This window comes from Elephantulus edwardii, unplaced genomic scaffold, assembly GCF_000299155.1.
Source record: "Elephantulus edwardii isolate Elephantulus edwardi_28Jun2011 unplaced genomic scaffold, EleEdw1.0 scaffold00096, whole genome shotgun sequence".
In the NCBI taxonomy this organism is placed as follows: Eukaryota; Metazoa; Chordata; class Mammalia; order Macroscelidea; family Macroscelididae; genus Elephantulus; species Elephantulus edwardii.
Genome location: NW_006399846.1, coordinates 2,355,785 through 2,380,813, shown reverse-complemented (window position 1 = coordinate 2,380,813; position 25,029 = coordinate 2,355,785). Strand labels below are relative to the sequence as shown.

Sequence of the window (25,029 nt, the reverse complement as noted above, 5' to 3'; positions counted from 1 at the left end):
ACTGTTCCAGTCGTTTTTGGATAATCTTCAGTAGAATCTTGCTTGCATGTGAAATCAATGATATTGTTCTGTAGTTTCCACAGTGCAAAATTAATACTTTTCTGCTAAAACAGCGAACAAATATTTTACTTGGGATCACTTTGGTGTCACCCCATCTGGCAGAGCTCCTGAGATGCACATGTCTTTCACCTCCTTAGTAACCTCACCGGCCATTCTTGTCTGTTTTCTAGTATGATTTAATATGCTCCCACGCCTTCTTTTTTTTTTTGGCTTTTGTTATTTTATCATTGTTTTAAGTTTTACAGTATCTAGGACAGTTTTGGGGGAGGAGGAAATTCTGGGGCCAGTGTTCTGATGGCATAGGCATAAGGAGCTGTGCAGCCAACTCAAAGGCACAGGGTTCAAATTTATCAGTTGCTCTATGGGTGAAAGACTGGCAATCCCCTCCCATGTGATTTACTGACTCTGAAAACTTGCTGAAAGATCAGCTATGAGTAAGTTCTGACTCGACAATAACAGCAGCAATTAAGTAATAAACAGAACAAGAAATATTAGTCTATATTTATAAGCAAAAAAGAAATTTGAGTAAGGAACATGAAATATTATTTAAACACCAAAATATTGAAAAGGTTATTACAATTAACTTCTTTGCTCTATTATTTTAAGTTTTACTGTATTTTAAATTGTTCCATGATGGACATGCAGCACTATTTTTTAATTGGAAAATAGATTTTTTAATTAGGCCATGATGAATAATAGGCGCCAATGACTGCGAAAGCAGGGAAATTATTCCTTTGTCAGTGAAGCAAGTCAGAAGAGATGAGGGTGAGGATGACATGCTTTATACTTTTATACTTGTGTTTGTCAAATAAAGGAAGAATCTGACATCAGCTAATTGTAAGTACAACAATTCTTCAATATTTTCAGCAAAGGCTAAACATTAAGGTAGAAAGTTGTCAATCAGAAATTAGCTGAAGGAATGCCAGGGTGGTTAGTCGGGTAGTTGGAGCCAAAGGGAAATATTTTATACATCTTTTAAGACCTGAAGTTGACGTAGGGTTAATTTTATTGGCATATTATGAACAATTAGTCCCTGGTGGTACAAATGATTAATGCTCTTGACAGCAAACCAGAAAGTTGGTGAGTCAAGCCCACTCAAAGGATCCCTGAAAGAAAAACATGTCAATCTACTTTTGAAAAAATCAGCCACTAAAAATGCTATGGAGAAAGCAAGTCTGACAAGGGAAGTTGAGAGAATAGGATAAGGGTGGATAGATAATGACTATTCCACTGGAACAGATGAAGGAAAGAACTGTTTTTAAAAGGAATATATGATTAAGCATTATATGTATGACAACAGCCCAGAATAAGAAGTATATCATTGCAATGATGTCTGGGAAGGGAATATAGGTAATTGTCCAGCAATAATGAATATTTTTTTCTTAAAGAAAAAGTGAACTGGGGGTGGGAGGAGGGAAGGAGAGGGAGTAAAAGAGGCAACAGTGATTGAATGAAAATCTAACTTCTCTGCAAACGTTTGTTAAAATCACAATTTTATTTTAAAAAAAGAAAACACTATGGAGCAGTTCTACTCTAGCACAGGTTGGGTTACCAAGAGTTGTAATTAACTCAATGGCAACTGGGTTTATCCAGAGCAAATTTACACTTGACCTTGCTATCTCCGCTGCCCCAAGTCTACTAATGCAAATGGCTACTAACAAACTAAAATTATTTTAAGGCCAAAAAAATGTAGAATGTAAGGCCTTGGTGGTTTGGAGTGTGGCTTTACTGATTTGTATGACTCCAGTGCTGAGCTAAACACAGTATTTGGCACATTGGGCAGAAAAATACACTATAATTAGCCTATAACTTTGTTCTGTAAATTTTTTTCAAAGCTGTAATCTATCAGAAACAGATTGCCAGATTACTTTCTTCTGAGTAGGGTCTGAATGGGTTCAAATTACCAACAGTTAGTAGTTAAGGGCTCAACTATCAACACCACCCAGGAAATCCAGACTTGGCATTCAGCTGGGTTCTATAAGTATTCTCTGAATTGATATGAGCCGCATTTAGGAGTGCATAGCATCCAGACAAACAAAAATACTAGTGCAAAGCAGGTTTTCTAAAGTCCATAAGGATTCTGAGAAAGTCTTCTGACTCCAATGGTCATTAAATAAGTTTTTCATAAACCTTCAGTGTGGAACTCAATAATCAGTGATCCATTAGGCAGGTGTCAAATATATATCAAATTGCCACAGCTAACTTCTCAGTCTGACTCTCTTCTCCAAATAAGCTAACCATGGTAATTCCAGAAAACAGTGCGAAGGCACAATCGTGTCTAGAATATGACCACGCCACTTGCCAAATAGTCCTACAAAACTGATGATTGCTCTTAAGTTCCGGTTCTACCCAGACCCACTCCATTTGCCCCCATCTGTGTTCCCTTCTAACTACATCTTATGAACAGAATAAATGCAACAAGGTAAAGTTGTCAAGAGAATATGAGCTCTGGAGTGAGATCTAAGTTTGAATCCTGGCTCACCCTTCAATATTCAGTGATTAACGCAATGTAGCTGGCATATTTCTTAAAGTTCTTCATCAGTGTTGTTGTGTGTGGTTGAGTCAGAACTGACTCATAGCTAACCCTTCAGCTGATTTTCAGAGGCTGTAAACTGTTTGGGAGGAAACTGCCCATCTTTCTCCCTCTGGGCAGCTAGTGGATTCAAACCAAATGCCTTTGGGTCCAAACTGAGCACAATTCTTTACCCACTAGGCCACCAGAGCTTCTCCACCATTAATGAAATGGGCTGAACATCAACCCCCAAAGTTTCTGTGAAACACAGAGTCTCACACATTGAGATAGTAATATGAACATGGACACAAAACAGAATTTTGGCCAATAGGATCCAACAACATATAAAAAAAAAATTCATCATGACTATGGGATTCATAACAGGTATGCAAGGATGGTTCAACACAAGAAAACCAATCAACATGATTAATCATTCTAATAAAGCAAAGAACAAGAACCACATGATCCTGTAAATTAATGCAGAAAAGGCCTTTGACAGAAATCCAACACCACATCCTGAATAAAACACTCATCAAAACTGGAACAGAAGGGAATTTCTTCAACATAGTAAAAAGTATATATGCAAAACCAAGAGCCAACGTCATTCTCAATGGAGAAAGACTAAAGGCATTCCCCTGGCGAATAGGGACCAGACAAGGATGCTTGCCATCACTACTCCTATTCAATATTGTATCGGAAGTACTTGCTAGAACAATAAGACAAGAGAAAGAAATAAGAGGCATCCAAACTGGCAAAGAGATGGTAAAACTATCCCTATATGCAGACGATATGATAGTGTACACAGAAAACTTCAAAGACTCAACAAAAACCTTGTTAGAGCACTATGTCTCCTAAGAACAATTTAGTCAAATGGCAAGATACATGGTAGATGCTCAATAAATGTTAATGTTCTCTTTCCTTTCGAGTGTCAAAAATGTACAATCTGAGATACAGAGTCCTGAGTGAGCTAGTTCATTTTCCCAATCTACTTGAGTCACACAACATTCCTGTTGTTCCTTCAACAGTCTGAACATATATATCATGTATCCTGAAAATCTTTACATGGAATACTCTCCATATATCTACATGGCATGTTCCGTCATTCAATACAGCTCTGTTCAGACAATTTGCTCAGAAAGGCCTTCCCTAACCCCATAGTCCCAAATAGAAATTCATCACATTTTGAACCAGAAGCAAGACCCTCATCTCTAGCATCAAATGTCTGGTGATATAGTCTGTTAAGAGGAAAGTGTTGCTAACCAGAAACCATACCTCTCTGGTGATACAAATGCACCATCAGCCCTGCAGGAAAGAATAGACAATCTCCTGTTGAAGTTATAGCTTCAGAAACCCAGGACAGGTTCACCTGTAATTTGGTTCTGACTCAACAGCAATGGGATGCCATGCCAGCTTTACTCTGCCAGCAGAAGCAGCACACATGGTACTTCCACCAGGAGGATTTCCAGAAAGTCAGGCCCTCATTAGAGAAAAAGAGTCCCCTGCTCCTCCCTCACTCCTAAAAATTATAGACTACTCATTGTAGACCAAACGCCTCTTACTCTCTAGCCTTGCCCCACAGTGGAAGACACAGAGAAAGTACACATAGGAACTAGACTGGATCTGAAGTCTGCTGTTTGGAACCCAGTCCTGCTCCTCACAAAATCTCTTCAGTTGTCTCGGAAATTGGCTCAGGTACCCACAGAGAAGTAATTCATAGAGCAGAGAACTAGGTCCTCAGCTTCCAAAGTCTTACCTGCCTGTAAGACACAATGGGGGAACCAAAGGGTCCTGGGGCTGGGCCACAGACAGCTGGACCAGGGCTCTGGCATTTAAAGCTCAAAGACAAAGTCCATGAAAGTAGAGGGGCCAAGAATATCTCCATACTCTGAGGGAATACCTACCTTGTCCTCTCACTACCTGCCACCTGTTTCTTGGCTCAGATCTGACCTTTCTCAATTGATTCTCCTACCTGAGCCACACAATCCCTAAAGGTACCTTCCACATCTGCTCACAAAGTGTAAGAGCCACGGCCAAAACTTGGCTCTCAGGCCTCTCATTTTTCATCCCCAAGATTCCAAAACCCTATAGAATGGAGTGGAATGTATGCTATAGAGTCTCACAGGCTAAATTCTTCAGGGAAGCAGACTGTCACATCTTTCTTCCTAACAGCAGTTGGTGGGCTTGAACTACCCACCTTTTGCCCAAGCTCTTAACCACTGCACTACCAGGGTTCCTTTTCATGTTAAAAGAGTGTGAATCTTTCCACACCTTTCTCAAGAATCACCAGACACAAGTTAACCAACAAAACCTCTCTCCCACGCAAAACCAACCCTGCCCAAACACAAGTATCTCCTTAGTATAATTTGGGAGGCGCTGCAGAATGATATCCTCCTCCCCAAACTCCACCTCAATTGCTTTCCTTGTAAGAAAAGGCGGGAATGGGGGGGAGGGGGGGCTAGCGGGGTGGTAAGAACGATCTGCTTGTCCCTCTGCCTGAGGTGTGGATAGCCAATTTGGGAACCCTTCCTGGGGATGAGTTTGAGAAGGACTGAAAGAGACTTCCTGAAACTTTGAAGGCAGTCCAGGGCTGCCAAAGTATGCTGAGGGCGAAGCTGAGCCCCTCACCTGATTGTGAATTAAACCAAAATAGGTGTTTGCTGACAGCTCTAGTGGCCCGGCCTCTAAGGAATTGGGCTGCTAAACCAAAGGCTATGCCTCTCAGGTGGTTCGAGACCACCACAGGAGAAAGATGGGCAACTTCCTCCTGTGAAATATACAGCCTCCAAAAACCCACTGGAGGGACAGCTTTCAGTTGGTTTAAACTCCATGGTAATGAAAGAGAACGAATTATCTGCCTATCTCAAATAGACTCGAAATCAAATAGTCAAGGACTTGTAACCAAGAGAGGCATAATCGCAGGGGTAGGGGGATAAAATGTTCCCAACTTGAAAGTCAGCTTCACTCCCAGCATACTTGACTTTGGCAGCCCTGGACTCCTCTTTCTCAAAGGGAGAAAAAAGTTCCAGAAATTGCTAAGGCTTCTCTGTCCTGAGAAAAGGGGATCTTTGGAAAGGGTCCGCTCTCCACATCAACCTCTCCAGGTTCGCCTGGAGTCACCAACTCTGAAAAGCAGAAGTGAGGAAACCATTTCCTTCACCTCCAAACCCTCTCCCTCCTGCAAGTGGCCGAACGCCCAGGGTCCCCTGGCGGGGGAGACTCACCGCGCAGCGCCGGGGTGGCCATGGCGCGGGCGCACGGGACGCGAAACCCGGTCTCGCCGGCGGCTGCGCTCGCGTCTGGACAGGCTTATTCTGCCGCGGGGCTAATTCCATCGCGGCTCAGCTCGGTCTGGCGCGCCCGCCCCTCGCCTGCCGCCGCCTCCTCCCCCATCGCTGCCCAGGCCACGGCCCCCAGCTCTCCCCGGCGCCCTGGGGGCCCTGGCACGGGCGGCGGGGCGTCGAGAAAGGGGCGCGTTCCCGCAGTCGGGTCAAGTCCAGGACACGCTCGGGTTAATGAAGCTGAGGGGCGAGACAGAACGTGCGCCCGGCTCTCCTAGACCCCGGGAGGCGCCTCACAGCCGGGTTCCGGCGTGAAAATTTCAATCGGATTATCTCGTGAGCCGGCTGGTTGATTTCTTTCCAATCCCACTAGCAAAGCCTTCTTCTCGCCTCCCCAAAGGGCCTTCCACTGTCCAAGAGCTAGCTTCTTCCTACACCTGCTCTCACATCCCCTCACCGCCAGCTGCCCCTCACCTTTCTCAGGATCAAGCAGGAAGAAGCGGCATGGGAGGGGGTAGGTGCACCGGAGACAGGAAGGGCAGAAAGGGGGACTGTGCCAGGCAGGAGGAAGGGGAGTTAAAAGAGCCTCCTTTTGTGATGATAAAATGAGAAGGGGGATTGAGGAAGTAGTTAATGCAAGTTCCATTCTAGAAGGAGCTGTCTAAGCAGAACAGTTTAAGCAGAATGAAGAGAAGACCTCCAGAAACCAACCCACTTGAGATGCTGGCAATACAATTAATTCCAGGATGGCCACAAGTAAATTCATGAATACCCAGAATTCAGGATGTGTTTTATGTTGTTATGTTATGTTATGTTATGTTATGTTATGTTATGTTATGTTATGTTATGTTATGGTCAAGCTCATACTGCTATGATCACTGACTTTCAGTGGGGAAAATTTTATCTCCATATAAAATAATACAATCTGAAGATAATGTCTCCCCATTTTATAGCTGAAGAACCCAAGTGTGTGACATCCAAGGGTCGAGCAAAAGGAAAACCAGAAGTACTGTATCCCCACCCTGGGCTTTATTCTACTTACTAAGAGTAATTAATAATGACTAAGGTGTAGACAGAACTCTTCTCAGTGCTTTACCCTACTAATTACTTTAATCCTCACAATCATTTCATAAGGTGATTACTGCTAGTGTGTCCATTTTACAGATGAGAAGTTTCCAGTGTAAAAGAGGAAGTCATTTGCCCCTAAGAGGGAAAGCCAGGATCCCAAAGTAAGTAACCTGTTCTTGAACTCTGTGCTCAAAATCCTTTACACAAACCTCTTTTCCCAAACAATGCCTGTCTTTCCCTGTTCCCTTTGGGGCTTTTCTCCATGTCTCCTCAGTTTCCAAGTCTTTTTCAAAATTCCCACCACTACTTTTTTTTTTTCTCTCCCTCAAACACTTTCTCCCCACATCAGACGGGAACCCCCTTCAGCTGTTGCTTTGTGGAACTCTGTCTCAACTGTTTTGAGGGGAAGCAAAGAGAAGATCATTGAGACCAGAGGCCCACCCTGCCCTTGCAATCACTGCAAAGTGAGAGAAAGCTCCTGAGAGACAGCTCCCATGATTTTCTTTTTGTTCTCTCCCAATTTCTTAATAAAAACATCCCGTTTTCTTGACAGTAAGATCAGCAAATACGAAGAGAACAACAGACTATCAAGATACTGGCTCCTAGAAAACTGACAATTTATGCTGAAGCTGTGGCCTCCCTGCTGAGTGGCTCTGTGGCCCCTGCCTCCAATAACACCTTGTCCCCAGGTAGAGTGTTAGGTGATCAGTCAGAAGAGAGACAGTTAATTCCCTGTCCCTGGATCTGGTTTCTGCCTGCAGAGACCTTAGAGGCTACTCGAAGTTGGGGGCAGGGTGATGGATGGAGAGATGACAACCTTTGAATTATTGAGCAGTTATATAAAACTTCTATCCATTCTTTCTTCTCTCTAGCCCACTGAATGATGTACCAAATCTACTCAATATTACCTAGGTCATTTCCCTGTAATTTTTGTCTCTTGAGGTTAATCCCAGTCAGTAAAAAAACTGGATGAGACCTGGAAATGCAACGGTCACCAGATTCCATGTCTGCAAGGAAAAAATCTATAAGCAAAAGAGACTGTGGAAGAGTAGCCTGGGAGTTCTGGTAGGAGTCAAGGCATCTGAGTTTTGAACCTAGCCTGGCCAGGCAGGAACTGTGTAGTCCTATGAAGTCACCCTAGCTCTCTGAGCTGCTTTTACCATCTATACTGTGATGAGGGGATGGAAAGGATAATAAACTAAATAAGGTCTAAATCCTTTCCAGGGAGCTCTGGTGGATGGCCTAGTGGCAAGAAACTGGCATGCAGTTCAAATCCACCAACTGTTCCATGGGAGAAGGTTGACCAGTCTCCTGTGCCATTTACTGCCTCTGAAAACCTGCTGGAGGGTCAGCTATGAGTCAGCTCTGACTCAAAGGCAAACAAGAACAACAAATCCTTCCCAGCAACATCAGCCAGTACTTCCAATGAGCTGACCCTCCTCTGTGTTAAAAGGGTCAGGAAATCACCATCAACTTCTTGTCGCACATCACATTTCCTTCAATTCCATGGGTGTTCTCTTCCACACTGTGTGTCTCCATCAACTTGCCAGCATACACATGGATTCTTTTCCACATATTTTAAGGAAGGATAATCTCTTGTTGAGAGTGACAGTACCAGTTAGTGATCTGAGGACCTGCGGATGTTTGGTGTTGTCAACCCCATCTGCTTTTACCAGGGAATGTCTAGGGTGGTAGAGCTTTGACATCCAGCATAAAGCATCTAACAACCTCAACCTTTTCACCCCTTGTTGCTATTATGTATTGTTGTGTTGGAACCAACTCATAACCGACCATCCAGTGGGTTTTCAGAGGTAGTTAATAGCACAGGAGGAAACTGTCCATCTTTCTCTCTCAGAGCAGCTGGTGGATTTGTGGGTCTTTAGGGTGGCAGCTCACTGCCTTCCTACTAAGCCACTAGCACTCCCACCTCAGGCTGGAGGAAATCCCTCACGCACTGCCCACGACTTACTTAGTTCCTCCTAGTAAGTACTTAATAAATACCAGTAAACAAAACTTTGAGGCGCAGGGGAAGGCATGGATAAGACCAACATTCCTATCTTCCAGATGAGGAAATTGAGTCTTGGAAACTTTGAGGGTTGTCTGAAGCCACACAACTGAGCAAAGGCCATGTGTGGAGCCTGGGTTGGCTCCACATCTGGGGGTCACTGTGTCATGGAGAGTCTATAGGGAATCCCATTCTTGCCCCTACTAATGCCACATTGCCCTGCCAAAGCAAAGATGCTCTGCAGGAAGATGGGTAGTCTCCCCGCAAGCAATTTACAGCTTCTGAAAGCCCACTAGTGGGTCAGCTATGCATCTGTTCTGACTCCATGGCACAGAACAACAACAAGGTTCCCCGTGGTCTTCAACCTTACTCTCTACTACCCCCACTGCGACCACTGAGGGGGCATGGGAACTTTGTCAGTCAAGGCTCAGTGAAATCCTTGCATCTATTGTCAAACGCTTCCTCCAGGCCAGCCATGCTGATGACAGATAGTTGAATCCACCCTGGCAGGAATCAGCTCTCCCCTATCCACCCTCTACAATGTTCAGAAAGACCTGATTCAGAAGCTTGGCAACCTGGTGCTCCTGAGCAAGTCCCTTTTATTACAGGGCACTGGGCTGAGTTTCCTGAGGAGATTTGTTCCCCCTCTCTATCCCCTGGGGCACCACAAACAAACAAATGAAAATAGGGGCAAGACATTGTACTCCCCCACCCCAACCCCAGCAATCAGCAGTGCCCACCTACAGACCCTGAAGCTGGAGTGTGTTTTCCTTCCCACCTTCCCCTCAGCCTACAGTTGCCATTTCAGCCTGTTAGACACAGCAAGCCATCAGCCTTTTGCAAGATGAGAGATTGGCCTTTATTGTGGGCCCAGCAGGGCGCAAGAGCAGCACAGGCTGAGGACTGCGTGGCACGCTGGTCATCGCTGGGCCAGCCAAGGAGGCAGCAGCTGTTCAGCCTCACTTGCTGCACTTCCTGGGGGAGCACTTGCACTGCTTGGCATTGAGGACCGTGTGGTACACAGTGGAGCCATTGACGCAGTGCAGGGGCACCTGCATGGGCTCAGTCAGCGTCGGAGAGCAGCAGGAGCACAGGTCCTGCACATCCTCGGTGTCGATGGAGTACACAGCTTTGCTGGTGCATTTACCCTGTAACAGAGCAGAGGGGCAGGAGCGCATCTCGATTAAAATCCTCAGTGCAGAGGGCTCTGGGGTAGCCAGCTTCCTACCTCCACTTCCGGGCATGACAGCCCTTGCCTTGTCTAGAGGAACCGGAAGAGCTATGCAACATGGAGTGTAAAAAGGCAGAGTGCAGAGCCTTCCAGAATCTCCTCTCACTTTCTGCCTGTCTGTCTTTATGAGAATTGGTGGTACATGCTCAGTCATCAGCCTAAACCCACACAGAAGCACCTCAGAGACAAGCTTGGCTTTAATTCTAAAAGGTCACAGCCTTGAAAACTTTCTGGAGCCATTCTCCTCCACACACGGAATCAGTGTGAGTCTGAATTGCGACAACAGCTAACTACAGCAACATGGAAATATCCCATACAAAACCCTCTAGCTGAATTTACATGCTTGTTTGATCGCTAGTCAGGAAATGTAGCCCCCGTCTTTCATAATAATGTCCCTTGTCTATATGAGACTTGCCCAGCTCTTTACTCCTCCATATTTTCTTCTGGAATCTAAAGTTCCCAGTTACTTCAGTAAAACATTTACTTAAAAAAAAAAACAAAAAAAAACAAACCTTCTAGCTCTTTTCACCCATCATTCTCCTGACTCTTTTAGAGCACAACCAAAGAGATATGTCCAATACGTCCACTCTGCCTCAGGCCTCACTGACACCAGGACCTCTTACCTGACAGTAATGAATGTTCACTTCCTCTTGGGACTTACAGTCTCCCACTTTGACATACTTCAGTCTAGCAATGATGTCTTTGCATTCAGGCTCCTCACCTACAAGACAGATGTAGGACATGGGTCTTTATGGGGTTTGGTAGAGAACTTTTCAGCCCCAGTCCCCTCTCTGGGCTAGAAATAGGTCAATTTCACAGTAAACTAATAAGAAGGCCAGTCACATTGGAGAGGAATTAAGTTATCCTGGTTCACTTCGGATGTTCCTGGTCCTTTTTATTCAGAGGGATAGTTTTTGCTGAGTTTAACTCACTTAATGCTCTAATTTTACTTAATGGAGGACTCCAGATTCTGTGTTTTGGTGATATAGATGTATGAGACTTGCTTTTATATGATTGTAGACTCTAAGAGACACAATGGCCAGGACAATCCTCTCCTGCTTCCAGCTACATCCAGAAGTTAATGGACCAACAAATATACTAATGAATATCTATCTAACCCTGCCTTTGAGTGCTACAGTCATTGGACAATCACTGCCTCTGTGGGGGCTGAGAAGGACCCCTAAGAGGCCTGTGGAGTCCTTCCTTGGATAGTACTGTCTTCAAATCACAGACCTGGGTTTCCTTCCACACTAGAGTTGGTGATGTTCAGATCAGCATCTCTACTTGTCCCACTGAGAATTCTAAGAATTCTAAGATTTTAAGCCAGCTCACCATTTCCATGTGAGCAGTGGGAGTTTTCCATTCTTGCCTGGCTCTAAATCCAAATCAATCCTAACTATATATTAGCCCACCTCCAAACTTCCGAATAACTCCATTTTAAAAGCAAAGCCTGCTAACTGCACTAAAAGGATGAAGGCAAAGATATTCATTCAGGCCAAAACACTATACTCTTTTTCTGTAGATGTAAATCTCTGGGCCTGATTTCTTTTCTCTACAAAGGATCTTAAAGTCTCCTGAATGCATAGATCAACAAAGGCCTCTTACTGCTGGCTTTTCAGATAACAGCCCCTCAGCCAAATCCCATGCGTGGTTTGCCTACAGAGAATTCACCTTCTCTTGTGGTTCCCTGATTTCACAGTCTTAACCCACTCACATGGGGATAATAGAAAGAGATGCTTTTTTCAGTACATTTCTCAATCTGAGATTTGGCTACTGCAATTACAAGGGCTGTCAGAGGAAGCCATCAGGGAGAGAATGAATGACTGAACACCGAAGGCAATCAGGTTTTCACTATTCCCTTCCTGTGGGGAAAATTAGTACAAGCCTCCGAACTTGATAGCAAAGATTAAAAAAAAAAAAAAAAAAAGAATAAATTAGCCCAGGAAAGTAATTCTTTATTTATAAAACAAGGCTTTAACACTGAGATTCTGAAAGGGTTTTTTTGGGCAGCAGTTTTGTATGGTGGGAACACTATCCGATGAGCAAACCTGTTGAACATCATCTCCCAGAACCTTGTGGGCTATTAGGACCAACCCATATAAACATACCTGCAACCTCGAGAAAGGCTGAGAATAAACATGGAACGTCAGTACACTTGGACCAGCATCATGAGCCTGGGAGAGGGGCCTATGCTCTCTGCAGCCCCCACAGCTTCTCTTTTCTCTCCAAAAAGGGCGGAATGATCCATAATGACCAAATGTTTTTTGAGTGTCCCCTTGGTTTAGACCATGGACTAAAGATGCCTGTCCTTAAGGACCCTACACTCAGGTTGGAAAGAGAAGATTCTCTCATGCTATATACAGAAGCTTCTATGAAGGCATAGGCATATAATAAAGGAGGCTAGAGACAATAAGGACTTTGAGGAGGATCAAAGGTATTAAGGGATTGATTTATGGTCATTTGAGAGGAGAATTGAGCAGGGGACAGAGTTAGTGTTAAAGAAGGGAGGTTTTTCACTACAGATGTGAATGAGGTGACTGTCCCGTGAGCAAGAAGTGATCTTTCTGGAATAAATCTTGTTCCCCAAAACAATCCCTAGGTTTCAAGGGACAGGCTATTGGTAATGTACTTACAAGTGTCACAGCAGGTGCCTGGAATTTTTGTGATTTTCCCCTAAGAAAATAATAAAGTCTTAGATTAGGCACAAACCAGACCTAGCGAACAGTTTTCAGATTATTTTGAGTCAGTTGTTGTGTCTGGATCCACCTTCCCTGGACTTATCAGATGCAAACTATGCTTTCCCATCACAAATGTGAGCGGGCTGAGGACTCCACCTGACCACGACCAAACAACTGTAACTATGATGAGTTCTCTCCACACTGAACAGGATCACCAGTCCCAGTGGAGTCTGGAAATTAATGCAATCACACTTTCTTCATAAGGATCACAGATACAGTCTCCCAAGGGAAAGACTTTGAAAGATCTTGCATATACTGCAGGGACTGTGTGTCTCCATCAGACTGTAATTTTGTAATTTCATCTATTTTTCAACTGAGTCACTGATCTCCCTTGGGCACAAGCTGAGTTGCTTGACCTTCAGAACAGGTCTCTGTTCACAGAGTCAAAGATTCATACAGTCAAGAAGAAAGCAGAGCCTGAACTCAGCTACTTACTCCCTCGGCTAGACATTTGTGCTCATCAAAGGGTGGGCAGCCCGTGACTCTCTTCTCCCAGATGTACTCTCCTCTGTCATTGACTTTGCAGAAGTGATTATCACAGCCATCCTGCAGTGTCTCATCACGCTGAAAGGAAAGACAGGAAGTGGGAGAACAAATCTGAAGACCATGTTTGGGCTACAAAACCCCTCCAAACACTGCCTCTGATGCCTGGTCCTCTGGGAGATTATGGAGTGAGAATGAGAAAGGATACAAAAAGTCTCCAAGCCTACAACAGAGAAAGGATGTGGAATTCCAGTTTTATTACCTACTCACTCTAATAGAAAACCAGTGGTTTTAGTGGCTGTAGAGTTAACCCCAGTTCACAGAGAACACATGAACTGTGGTCCATAGTGGCTGATTTGGGGCCATTAGATCAACAGGCCCTTTTTTTCTTGAAATGCCCCTGAGTGGACTCAAACCTATAGCCTTTCAGTTGATGGCCAAGTACATTAACCATTTGTGCCACCCAGTATCTCCTTACTATGAGGAAGGCTGCTAAAAAAAATCACCAGATTGAGAGATGGAGAGAGGAAAATGACTAACTGGTAACTGAATTGATAAGATAAGCCAGGACCACGAGCTAATTCTGCCTTTTATCAGACATGGTTTTGTCTTAATTTCCCCTCCAGTCTCAAGGCTGAAGAAAAACATTAAACCAACTCCAAATTTGAGGCCATGTACAAACTATATGCTTGTTAAAAACAATTCAAGTGTTAAAGCTGGAGCTTCTATAAGGCATTGCTATTTCCTTTTTCTCTCTATAAGACCACCGGGTAAAAAAAGTGGAAAAGAAGCCAGTATTGAACCAACTTCATACTTCACTCTGTGGTATAAAAATAGATAAATAACTAACTATAATCCAAAGATAAGAAACCAGGCTTGGTATGTGAAGAACTCTTGAGTTCAGCTTGTTCTCACCTGCAGAGTCACGATTTCTCCTCCTCTCAGCTGAATGGTACAAGCCATTGGCAGACATCTCCCACAACATTCACCCTGGGCCTTCTCCTCCTTGTAACCCTGTATTTGGGAAGAAAAGCCACCAGAGCTGACCTCTTCAGAATATTCCAGTCAAAAGCTGATTTACTTGGCTGGTTTCTCCATTGCCTCCACCCAAGTTTCACCCAGAACTCAGAAAGCAAATTCCAAATTTAACTCGTGCTAATTCATAATCTCTGTCTTGGAGAAAATAGAACCAAGGTGTTTCTTGAGGCAAGGATGGTGAAGCTTCATCTAACATTCTTTGGGCATGGTGTTAGGTGGAGCTGATCTGTAGAAAAAGGCATTGTGCTTGGAAAGGTGAAAGGTGAGAGTAAGAGAGGAAAACCCACAAGGTGAACTGATGCAGTAACAGTATCAGTGGGTCGAGTGTATCAGAGCTGTTGGGAACAGCACAGGAGAGGGTCTTTGGGAGTCATATTCAACAGCATCTGACAACAACTTCTCTCTTTCCCTCCATAGATGCACATTTCACTTAAATTCTAGCAGTCAGGCTGATTAAATTAAAATCCTCCCCAAGCTTCATACTTTCACATTACATTACATTTCACATTACATTTTTTTAATCCTCTTGTCGTCTTAAAACATAACATATACAAAACGAATCTTGACCTTTGCCCCATCTCTCACCCATCTCTAATCTCTTACCTTGGTGAAAGGTGCCAATCCCTGGTTGCTCAGATTAGGAATCTGGGAGTCATCCTTGACTCTTTCCTTTTTCTCATCCTCCTAACTCATCAGCAAATCTTGCAAACAGTAGATTTCGAATACATTGCTAGTTCTCACCAGTATCCTCTGCCATCATTTATCTGGATCTTCAGAATACTCTTAATTTGTTTTCTTACCTACATTCTCTTGATTGTTCTAATGCAAAACTTATACTTGGACCAGGAGGCAGTCGTCAGAACAGAGCAAGGGAACACTACATGGTTCAAAATGGGGAAGGGCATACACCAGGGATGCATCCTATCTCCATACCTTTTCAACCTATATGCAGAACAGATTATCCGGGAGGCTGGGCTCTATGAGGAGAAATGTGGAGTCAAGATTGGTGGACGATTTATCAACAATCTGTGTTATGCGGATGACACAACCCTGCTTGCTGAAACTGAGGAGGACCTGAAGTGCCTGCTGCAGAGTGTCAAGGACTGCAGCCTACAATATGGATTGAGGCTCAATGTCAAGAAGACAAAGATTCTCACCACTGGACCAATTGGCAGCATCAGGATGGATGGTGAAGAGATTGAGATTGTACACAGCTTTAGTTTGCTTGGCTCCATAGTCAACAGTCTTGGCACCAGCAGCCAGGAAATTAAAAGGCGCATTGCCATGGGAAAGTCTGCTGTTAGAGACCTCTCCAAAGTGCTGAAGAGCAGTGGTGTCTCTCTGGAGACTAAGGTGTGTCTGATACAGGCCATGGTCTTCGCAATCACCTGTTATGCATCAGAGAGTTGGACAATGACCAAGGAGGATAGAAGGAGAATTGATGCCTTTGAGCTGTGGTGCTGGAGAAGAGTATTGAGAATACCATGGACTGCTAGGAAAACAAACAGATTCGTCCTGGAAAGGGTTAAACCGGGTGGCTCCTTGGAGGCAAGGATTCTGAGGCTCTGTCTAACTTACTTTGGACATGTAGTGAGGAGAGACCGGTCCTTAGAGAGGGACATCATGCTTGGGAGGGTGGAGGGACGGTGCAGGAGAGGAAGGCCCTCTATGAGGTGGATTGATTCAGTGACTGGGATAATTGGGATGGGAGTGTCAGAGACAGTGCGATTGGCACAGGACAGAGCGGAGTTTAGGGCTGTTGTACATAGGGTCTCTATGAGTCGCAGGCGAGTCGACGGCACATAACAACACAACAACAACCTACATTCTTGCCCCCTTACTGAAAGTCTCCTTGCAGCTGCTACAATGATCTTAAAATACAAATCTTGTCACTTCTCTACTTAAAAATCATAAAAGGAATCCCAGTTATGGGGATAACAAAATAGCTTGTTTTGAACTGATAATTAGAAACACCTAAAAATATTGAAGACAGCTGTTTGAAGGCATTGGAGAACAACCAAAAAGAAGCTATTCAATCCTTGAAAGAGGGAACAGTAATGGTAACTGAAAATACCATTATTTAGGTCAGGCACACTGTAGGCTTCAAACTGGCATCCTTGTTCTTCATTGCTTTGGAGAGGACTGTGACAGAAGGTTTTCACTAATACAACACACTTTTTTCATGTTTTTGACTGCTGTTATTATGGGCATTGATTGTTGATTCAGGTTAAATTAAATTGATGGCAACGTCAGTCTTTTCTCCATCTATCATGATGCTTTCTACTTGCCCAGAGGTGAGAAAATTTTTTGTCATTTGCATAGTGCAGGTTGTTGATGAGTCTTCATCCAAATCTGATGTCACAAAAATGTTCTCCTTCATTTAGTCCAGCTTCTCCAATGATTTGCTCAGCATGCAGACTGAATAGGTACAGAGAAAGTATACAACCCTGATACACAACTTTCCTGATTTTAAACCAGTGTTTAAAATCTCTCATTCTGTGCAGACAACAGCTTCTTGGTCTAAATTATAGATTTTGCATGAGTACAATTAAGTGTTCTGGGGATTCTCATTCTTCTCAATGTTAACCGTGATTTGTGATGATCCACAGAATCGTAAAATACAAATATCCTTCTGTTATTATTACTCATTTTCAGGCAAGATCCATCAGACATCAGCAATGATATCACTTATTCCACATAATATCATTAATACCAAATGCAAGTAAAATCCTGTTAAATTATTCAAAACTTGCTGGAACAAACATCAACAGGGATATTCTGGATTTTCAAGCTTGATTCAGAAGATGTCATGGAATGAAGGATTCCCTCTGTTGTTGTTGTTATGGTTTTGTGCCATCAAGTCACTTGCGATTCGTAGTGACTCTATGTACAATAGTTCTGAACCCTGCTCTATCTTGAGCCAACCTTATTGCCTCTGACACACCTATCCCCGTTAGCCCAGTCACTAAGTCAATCCATCTCATCCAGGGTCTTCCTCTCCTGTGCTGCCCCTCCACCTTTCCAAGTATGATATCCTTCTACAAGGAGTGTTTGCTCCTTGCAACATGCCCAAAGTGTGTCAGATGGAATGTCAAAATCCGTGCCTCCAAGGAGCAGTGTGGATTCACGCTCTCCAGGATAAACCTGTTTGTTCTCCTTGCAGCCCATGGTATATTCAATATTCTTCTCCAGCACCACAGCTCAAAGGCATCAATTCTTTTTCTTATCATCCTTAGTCGTTGTCTAGCTCTCTGATGCATAGTAACTAACTGTGAAGACCATGGCCTGCATCAGGCTCACCTTAGCCTCCAGACTAATGTCGCTGCTCTTCAGTACTCTGGAGAGGTCCCTGACAGCAGTCCTGGTTATTGATACCAAGAATGTTGCTTGTGGAGCCAAGCAAACTGAAGCTGTTAACCTCAATCTCTTCACCATCTATCATGATGCGGCCAACTGGCCCAGTGGTAAGAATCTTTGTTTTCTTGATTTTGAACTTCAATCCATATTGAAGGCTGTAGTCCTTGACCTTTTACAGCAAATGCCTCATGTCCTCCTCAGTTTTGCCAAGCAAAGTTGTGTCATCTGCATAATTCCCTCTATAACCAAGGAAATACTAGAATAGACCCAATTCACTGAAGTTTTAAAACTAAGACTCCTTTAGCTCAAGGCAAGCAGACAATAATTTAACTTCTTGCTAGAATCAAATTCAGAGAAGGAAGACAGTAGTTCAAGATCTCTTCAATGCATTCACAATGCTTAATACATAGTACCACGGTTCAAAACCACCTGCTGCTCCAAGAAGGAAAAATAGGCGATCTCCTCCCATGTGATTTACTGCCTCTGAAAACCCTCTGGAGAATCAGTTATGGGTCTGTTTTCAACTTGACAGCACATAACAACAGCAATGTTATCAACATATAACAGATGATAATGTATGATGTAACAGTTGCTGTTGTTGTGTACCATAGAGTCAGAACCAACTCACAGCTGAGCCTCTGGTGGGTTTTCAGAGGTAGTTAATCACATGAGTGGAGATTGCCCATCCTTTGCCTGTGGAGCAGCTGGTGGCCTTGAACCTGGTGCCTTCAAGATTTCTGTGTAGCTTCTTGCCACTAGGCCACCAGAGCTAGGTATCAAAGAAATGGGAAAAGTTGCTCAACATCAAAACAAAACAAAAAAAAAACCCAAACAAAATAAGTCACTTAATACAAAGACAGATAAACAATTCAGGTATTGGAATTAGCAGGGAGGAGTTTAAAATAACTACAATAAATATGTTTAAAAGCCTACAGAAAAATACAAATGTAACGGGAAAAGAAAAAGAGATGAGGAATTTCATACAGTATTTGAAAACTTTTAAAAAATCCCCACAACTAAAAAGCATAATACAATGAGTTAGCAATAGTTGCTACTGTCACGCCAGTTTCAACTCATAGTTGAAAACAGGATGGAAAGCAGAATGAAACTCTGCCTATCCTACACCATCCTCACAGTCTCTGCTGTTTGAGCCCAGTGCTGCCGGCAGCGTGTTCACCTGACTCACAGAGGGTCTTCCTCTTTTCATGATCTCTCCACTTTACCACACACGATGTCCTTCTGCAGGGACTAGTCCCTCCTAATAATAAGGCCAAACTATGTGAGACAAAAGCTCACCTCCTTGCTTCTAAGAGCATTCAGGTTTTGCTTCTTCCAAGACTTATTTAAGGCAAAATAAAAAACATTTCAGATAAATGGCATCTGAGAATATTTACTGCCATGTGACCCACACTATAGGAAATGCTGGGGGAGCGGAGAAGAAATGCTGAAAGTTCTTCAGCTTAAAAGAAACTGATATTCAGATATATAAGAAAGAAGGACACTGGAAATGATAAATATGTAGGTAAATATTGGCTTGAGTAATAACTCAAGTCTATAAAATATAAATTATAGACTTCTTTAAGCCTATAAAATATTTTTAAACTGTTGAAAATAAATAAAACCAAACCAACACACAAGACTCCACAATATATTGTGAGGCTTAATTCACATAAAAGTAAAGCCAATGAAAACAGTAGTATAAAGTATATGAGAAAACGACATTGCACACAAAATACAGTACAATATTAAATCAAGGTACACTGTAATTAACAAGGGCTACATATTATAATCACCAATGTAATCACTAAAACAACAGTATAAATACAGCAAAAAGGGTGATACCAAGCCTAAACCAAGCCCATTGCCGTCATAATGAACCTGCAGTGCAGAGTAGAGCTGCCCCATGAGGTTTCCAAGGCTGCAAATCTCTTTTTTTTAATAGAAATGTAGGTGAAAACTTACAAAGAACATTCGTTTTCCGTTCTACAATTTATACATATGTTGTTTTGTGACATTGGCTGCAATGACCTTAAGGTAACCTAAATGTAGTTCACTTCCTTCTTGGGTTTCCCATTCTATTAGTCCTTTTTTCTTTTGTTTGTGTTAAGGCTCTTAATCCTCTATGATGTATATCTTGTAACAGGACTACTGAACCATATGGCCTTTCTGGTTTTTTCTTTTTAAGCAAGTGCCACACTGTTTTCAACAATGATTGCACCATTCTACAATGACAACAGCAGTGCAAGAGTTCTAAACTCAGCACTTTCTCACCAGCATGTGTTGTTTTTTGGGTTGGTGGGTTGGGTTTTTTTTTTAACTTTACTGTCATTGCTGGAATAAGATGGTATAGCACTGCTGTTCTGATTTGCACATCTCTGATAGCTAATGATCATGAGTATCTCTTTATGCTTTTGTGGGTCTCCTGAATGTATTTTTTAAGACATCCTCTGTCCAATTTTGAATTGGATTGTCTATCTTCTTGTTGCTAAACTTTTATTTTTGTGCCCTATAGATGTTAGAGATTAGTTCTTATCAGATATGTCAGTAAGGTTTTAAATCGTCACAGGAGCTAACTGTCATATTTTTCTGCTGCAGAGTTGCTGGTGGGTTCAGACTGTGGTCCTTTTGACTAGCAACCGAGCACTTTAAGTTTGGCACCACCAGGGCTCCTTAAAAGACTAACAGAAGAGCAAAGATGAAATACTAACAAAAACCAAACTCAAACATAAGACGGATAAAAGAAATACTACAACAGAGTGGACACATATAAAAAGAATGCCCTCAAAATAGTAAGTTTAAACTTAAACATGTCAATAAATGTTTGTACATTTATCAGAATTCATAAAATTATACTTAATAGCTGTATTTTATTGCAGGCAAAGTATATATATCATATAAAAACATATCAAAACAAAGTTTTTAAACATTTTCTATGGCTTCCTATTGCATTAAAGATAAAATTTCATCTCCTTACTAAGTCTTATAAGGCTAACATAATCTGGGTTTTTTCCAATTTTCAGACCTTTCTTGCACCACTGCCCCTTGCACTGAACATACAAATTCCCTGCATCTTCTAGGATTGTGAACGAGCCACGGTCTTTCCCATTTTGTGTCAGCTGCTCCCTCTATCTGGAATGCTCTTCCTCCACTCATCATTAAATAGATCTTTCTCATCCATTAGAAGTAATTTTAAGTATTAAAAATGCTAAAGGACTTCTAAGGCCACTGATACAATGCACACCCACATCTACACTTACATATTATAATGCTTACAATGTGTAATTTTAAAAAATGCACCTGAATTTTCTTCCCCCCTTTTGCTTGATAGGCATGTAAGTTTCAAGCTATTTCTATGCTGTTCACTATTGTATCTCCAGCCCTGGACATTTCTGCCTACTGCCTTAGTCAGCTAGCAGCTCACTTGTACTGGTTTAAGGTGAGAATCCTTTATATGACTTGCATTTAGAAAGTAGCATCTTACAGAGTTGCATTTTACTATCCTGCAACAAATGTTCCCAAATCTGGGAGACAGCATAGAGTTATTAACATTTTAGTTTGCAAAATGAGAGCATTCTAAATAATAGTGGCAAAGTCAATAACGGGTTGAGCTGCTAACTCAAAGGCTGCCTGTCCCTGGTGGTTCAGTCCCCAGGGATTCAGACCCTGCAGGAGAGAAGTGAGCCATCTCTTCCTATTAAGATCTGCAGCCTCAGAACCCTGGTGGAGGGTGGCAATGAGTCCTAAGACTTGACAGCACTGAGTTGAGTTGAAATAACTGTAAATACCAACATTAACAAGCCATCATCAACTGTCACACCATTTCATAAAAATTCAAGTTGTTTAAACTCTTCCCACAATCCCCAAGGAAAAGGACATTATCTCAAAATTATAAAAGATGCATTTATTTCTATGAGAAACATATTACTATACTACCATATGTCTTTACTTTTCATGGTCCACATTTAGTCATCACCACTTTGACATCCATTCACTGAAGGTTTACCAGCATGAATCTTTAACAAGAAAATTGCTGTTGTTTTGTACCATCAAGTTGGAAATGAGCCATAGCTAACCCTCCAGTGAGTTTTCAGAGGCAGTTAATTGCACTGGAGGAGATTGTCCATCCTTCTCCCATGGAGCAGTTGGTGGCCTTGAACTGGGTACCTTTGGGATTGCAGTGCAGCTTTTTGTCACTAGGCCACCAGCCCTAGGAGCACCCATATAGATGACCCATGCGCCATTATCATTCCTCACTCAACACACATGGGCCGAGGACTCCTAACCAGTAGATAAGGCTAAGAGCTGATTAGCCTGTGCAGCAGTGAATTTAAACCATTTGATACCCATAAATCCAGCTATGAACTCAGTGTGTCCTCAGGGAGTAGGCAGCAGAGAAAGCAGTGAGGTCAGAGCTCAGCACCAACCCAGGGAGACTGGGCCCAGACCCAAAACACCACATCCAAAGCACACCACCGGCATTTGAGGGCCATTTGCCAGGATTTCAGTTGTGTGCTTTACACTGTTGGGGTTGTTTTTTTTTGTGTGTGTGTGTGTGTTTTTTTTCCAAAATGCACAATTCCTGGAAGGTCTATGGCTGAAGTACATGAGAGAGGAAGAAAAGAGATGGAATAAACATTATGAGGGTGTTCGAGTGGTTAAGAGTCAGAAAGAGGAAATAAAATAAGGCTTAAGTCAGGTAGAATTTCATGGGAGCTTGGACTTGGGCATATTTAGTGAGTGTTAGAAGAAGAGACTAGGAAATGCCCTCCCCTCGCTGAGCCTAAAGAGGGGGAAATGGACCAAACCTTTACAAAACGAGGGAGAAGTGGGGGACAAATGGAGGAGGGGTTATAAAGTGAAGGGGAAGGCAAAATCCAGACACCAGAGAAGCAGGGGGCAAAGTCATGCCAAGAACAGGAAAAGGCAGATGGGAGTTATGGAAGGAGAAAGAAGAAGAAGGAAAGAAAAGCCCCACTATTGTGGAGTCCATTCCAACCCATAGGGGCCTGTAGGGGCGGGGAGAACTGCCCACAGGGTTTCCACAGCTGTAAATCCACAGGGAGGCAGCCTGCCACAGCTTTCCCTGTGGGCCCAAACTGCCAGCCTGGAGTTCAGCAGCCAAGCATTTTTTACCATTATGTCACCAAGACTCCGTAGCAAGCAGAGAGGAAAGTGATAAGGAAAATAGCAATTATTTTAAGGATGTTGTGAGACTGAAGGAAGGAGGAGGGAAGAGAAGAGGGAGTCTAACAGAACCACGTGCGGAACTGAATAAAGAAAACAGACCCTCCTGTGTGTCTGCTGCCCAGCACAGCACGGCAGCAGCTGCACGCGATGACGGGGGCTGTTTGAGCCCCGCTGGCCGTCCAGAGGCTGCTGACAGGGGTATGTGTTCCATATGCTGCCATACACGCCGGGCGGAATGGGCTTGCGGAGGGAACATTACATCAGTGCTAGAAACGCGGCTTCCTCTGCCTGCTGAGCCAAGTTCTCTTGTTCAGCTCTGAGCAACCAATTAGTCCTGCCCCTCTACTCCACTATTTCACTATTTCATGGGCTGTTCAAAGCCTTTGGCCTTATCTCTTCCCGTTTCCCTAGCCCAGTCGATGCTTCCATCTGTCAGTCCTCCCTTCCTGGAATGTCCTCCAGTCTGCAGCTCACCCATTGCGCCAGGGCAGCTCAGGTTCCTCCTCCAGGAGTGCTCCCCGCAGGGTGACCTCCTTTCCCCATATGTCCTTGACAGCTCATTTGTCCAGCTTCATCCCTATCATTCATCAGCACCAACAGTGCTCTGCTGGTGTCCTTCAGGGGTAAGCTTTGCTTTCCCTGGGAGAAAAGCAAGGACTCCCAGTTGTTTGGTGATATTAATCGTTTAGTCTACTCTAGACGTGCCTGGACTTCATTTACTGTCATCCTAACCCCTGGCTCCAAAGCAGGGGGGACACTGAAGCCCTTCATGATGGAGAAAAACCAGCTAAGGATGCTGAGGGAGCTCTGGTGGCCTGATTTGGATTCCAGTGCCAATCCAAAGGCAGAAGGTTCAAATCCACCAGCTGTTCCAAGAGAACAAGATGAGCAATATCCTCTCTTGTGATTTACAGACTCTGAACACCCACTGGAGGGTCAGCTATGAGTTGGTTCTGACTCAAAGCCCCACAACAACCAGGCTACTGAGCTACAACAGTCACCGGGGCAAGTTTCAGCAAAAGCTGGAGAGGAGAGCTAAAGCAGGGGTTATCAAGACAGAGACGAGTCCGCTGACCTGAGGAGATTTAAGAATTTCAGAGGGAGGGGACCTCTGGTGGCCTAGTGGCAAGGAGCTGCAACTACAATCCCAGAGGTGCACAGTTCGAATCCACCAGATGCTCTGCCGGGGAAGGAGGGACAATCTCCTCCTGTACCAGTCAGATCTGATTTGATGGTACACTCCCACAAAAATTTAAAAAAAAAAAAATCAGAGGGAAGAAGAAAGAATACAAGATCAAAAGAGAGTGACGTACAATATTTAGAAAAGATTTAGAAATCTAGATCTAAACTGAATTTTTTCTTTTTTTAATTATTGTTACTAATTTTAATGAAAATTTACAGAGATTTTGGATTTCCGTCTTTCGTTGTTGCACTTTTCTCCCTGCCCACTCCTCTCCTCCAGTTCGTTCTTCTCTTTGAAAAGTAAAAGAAAAATTCTTTCATTGTTATACAATCCCTCCCCCCAAGTCCACTCCACTATGCAGCCTTCGTTTTGGACTCATGTCATGACAATAATACCTAATCACAGACTAAATTTATAATAGGGTTTCTCAGACTGCCAAGGAGGCTACGATGTTGCCTTCTTACCACCAGAGGGTGCTGTTGGGGACGGAACATACCCTTCAAGAAGCTGATTACAGCCTTCCTCTCCTTCCATCACTGACTACAGGGTAATTTAATGCATAGCCACAATAAATGGGATGCTGCTTAAGCCCTTGATAACATGACCTCACTCTGTATCAAAGCCAAGTATTATAGCGAGTGAGAGACATACATACATACACACACACACAAACTACACCAGAACTCCAAAACGTCAACAGAGATTCACAAAAAAAAAGCACACATGCTTAGTTTGCTTCTTTCTAATCAAGGAAAGGATGATCCATCTGGATTGTTCTATCACAAATAGCTGTGTCTCTCCCTGATTTCAAATCCTACTACACTGCCGTAGTGGTAAAGACAGCATGGTACTGGTACAATGACAGACACATAGATCAATGGAATCGAAT

The 25,029-nt window shown here is 43.2% G+C and overlaps 1 protein-coding gene across 1 annotated transcript in view; it reads right to left on the bottom strand.

Annotated features, from left to right (window-relative positions):
* Positions 1-9,882: 9,882 nt before the first annotated feature.
* The window catches only part of VWF (von Willebrand factor), a 227,928-nt gene continuing 212,781 nt past the window's right edge, over positions 9,883-25,029 (bottom strand). Inside the window, exons 47-51 of the mRNA XM_006891361.1 lie at positions 14,291-14,389; positions 13,328-13,456; positions 12,788-12,827; positions 10,778-10,875; positions 9,883-10,071 (exon numbers count right to left, since the gene is read on the bottom strand). Of these exons, the coding sequence (XP_006891423.1) occupies positions 9,883-10,071; positions 10,778-10,875; positions 12,788-12,827; positions 13,328-13,456; positions 14,291-14,389 (555 nt within the window). The remainder of the gene's footprint in view (positions 10,072-10,777; positions 10,876-12,787; positions 12,828-13,327; positions 13,457-14,290; positions 14,390-25,029) is intronic.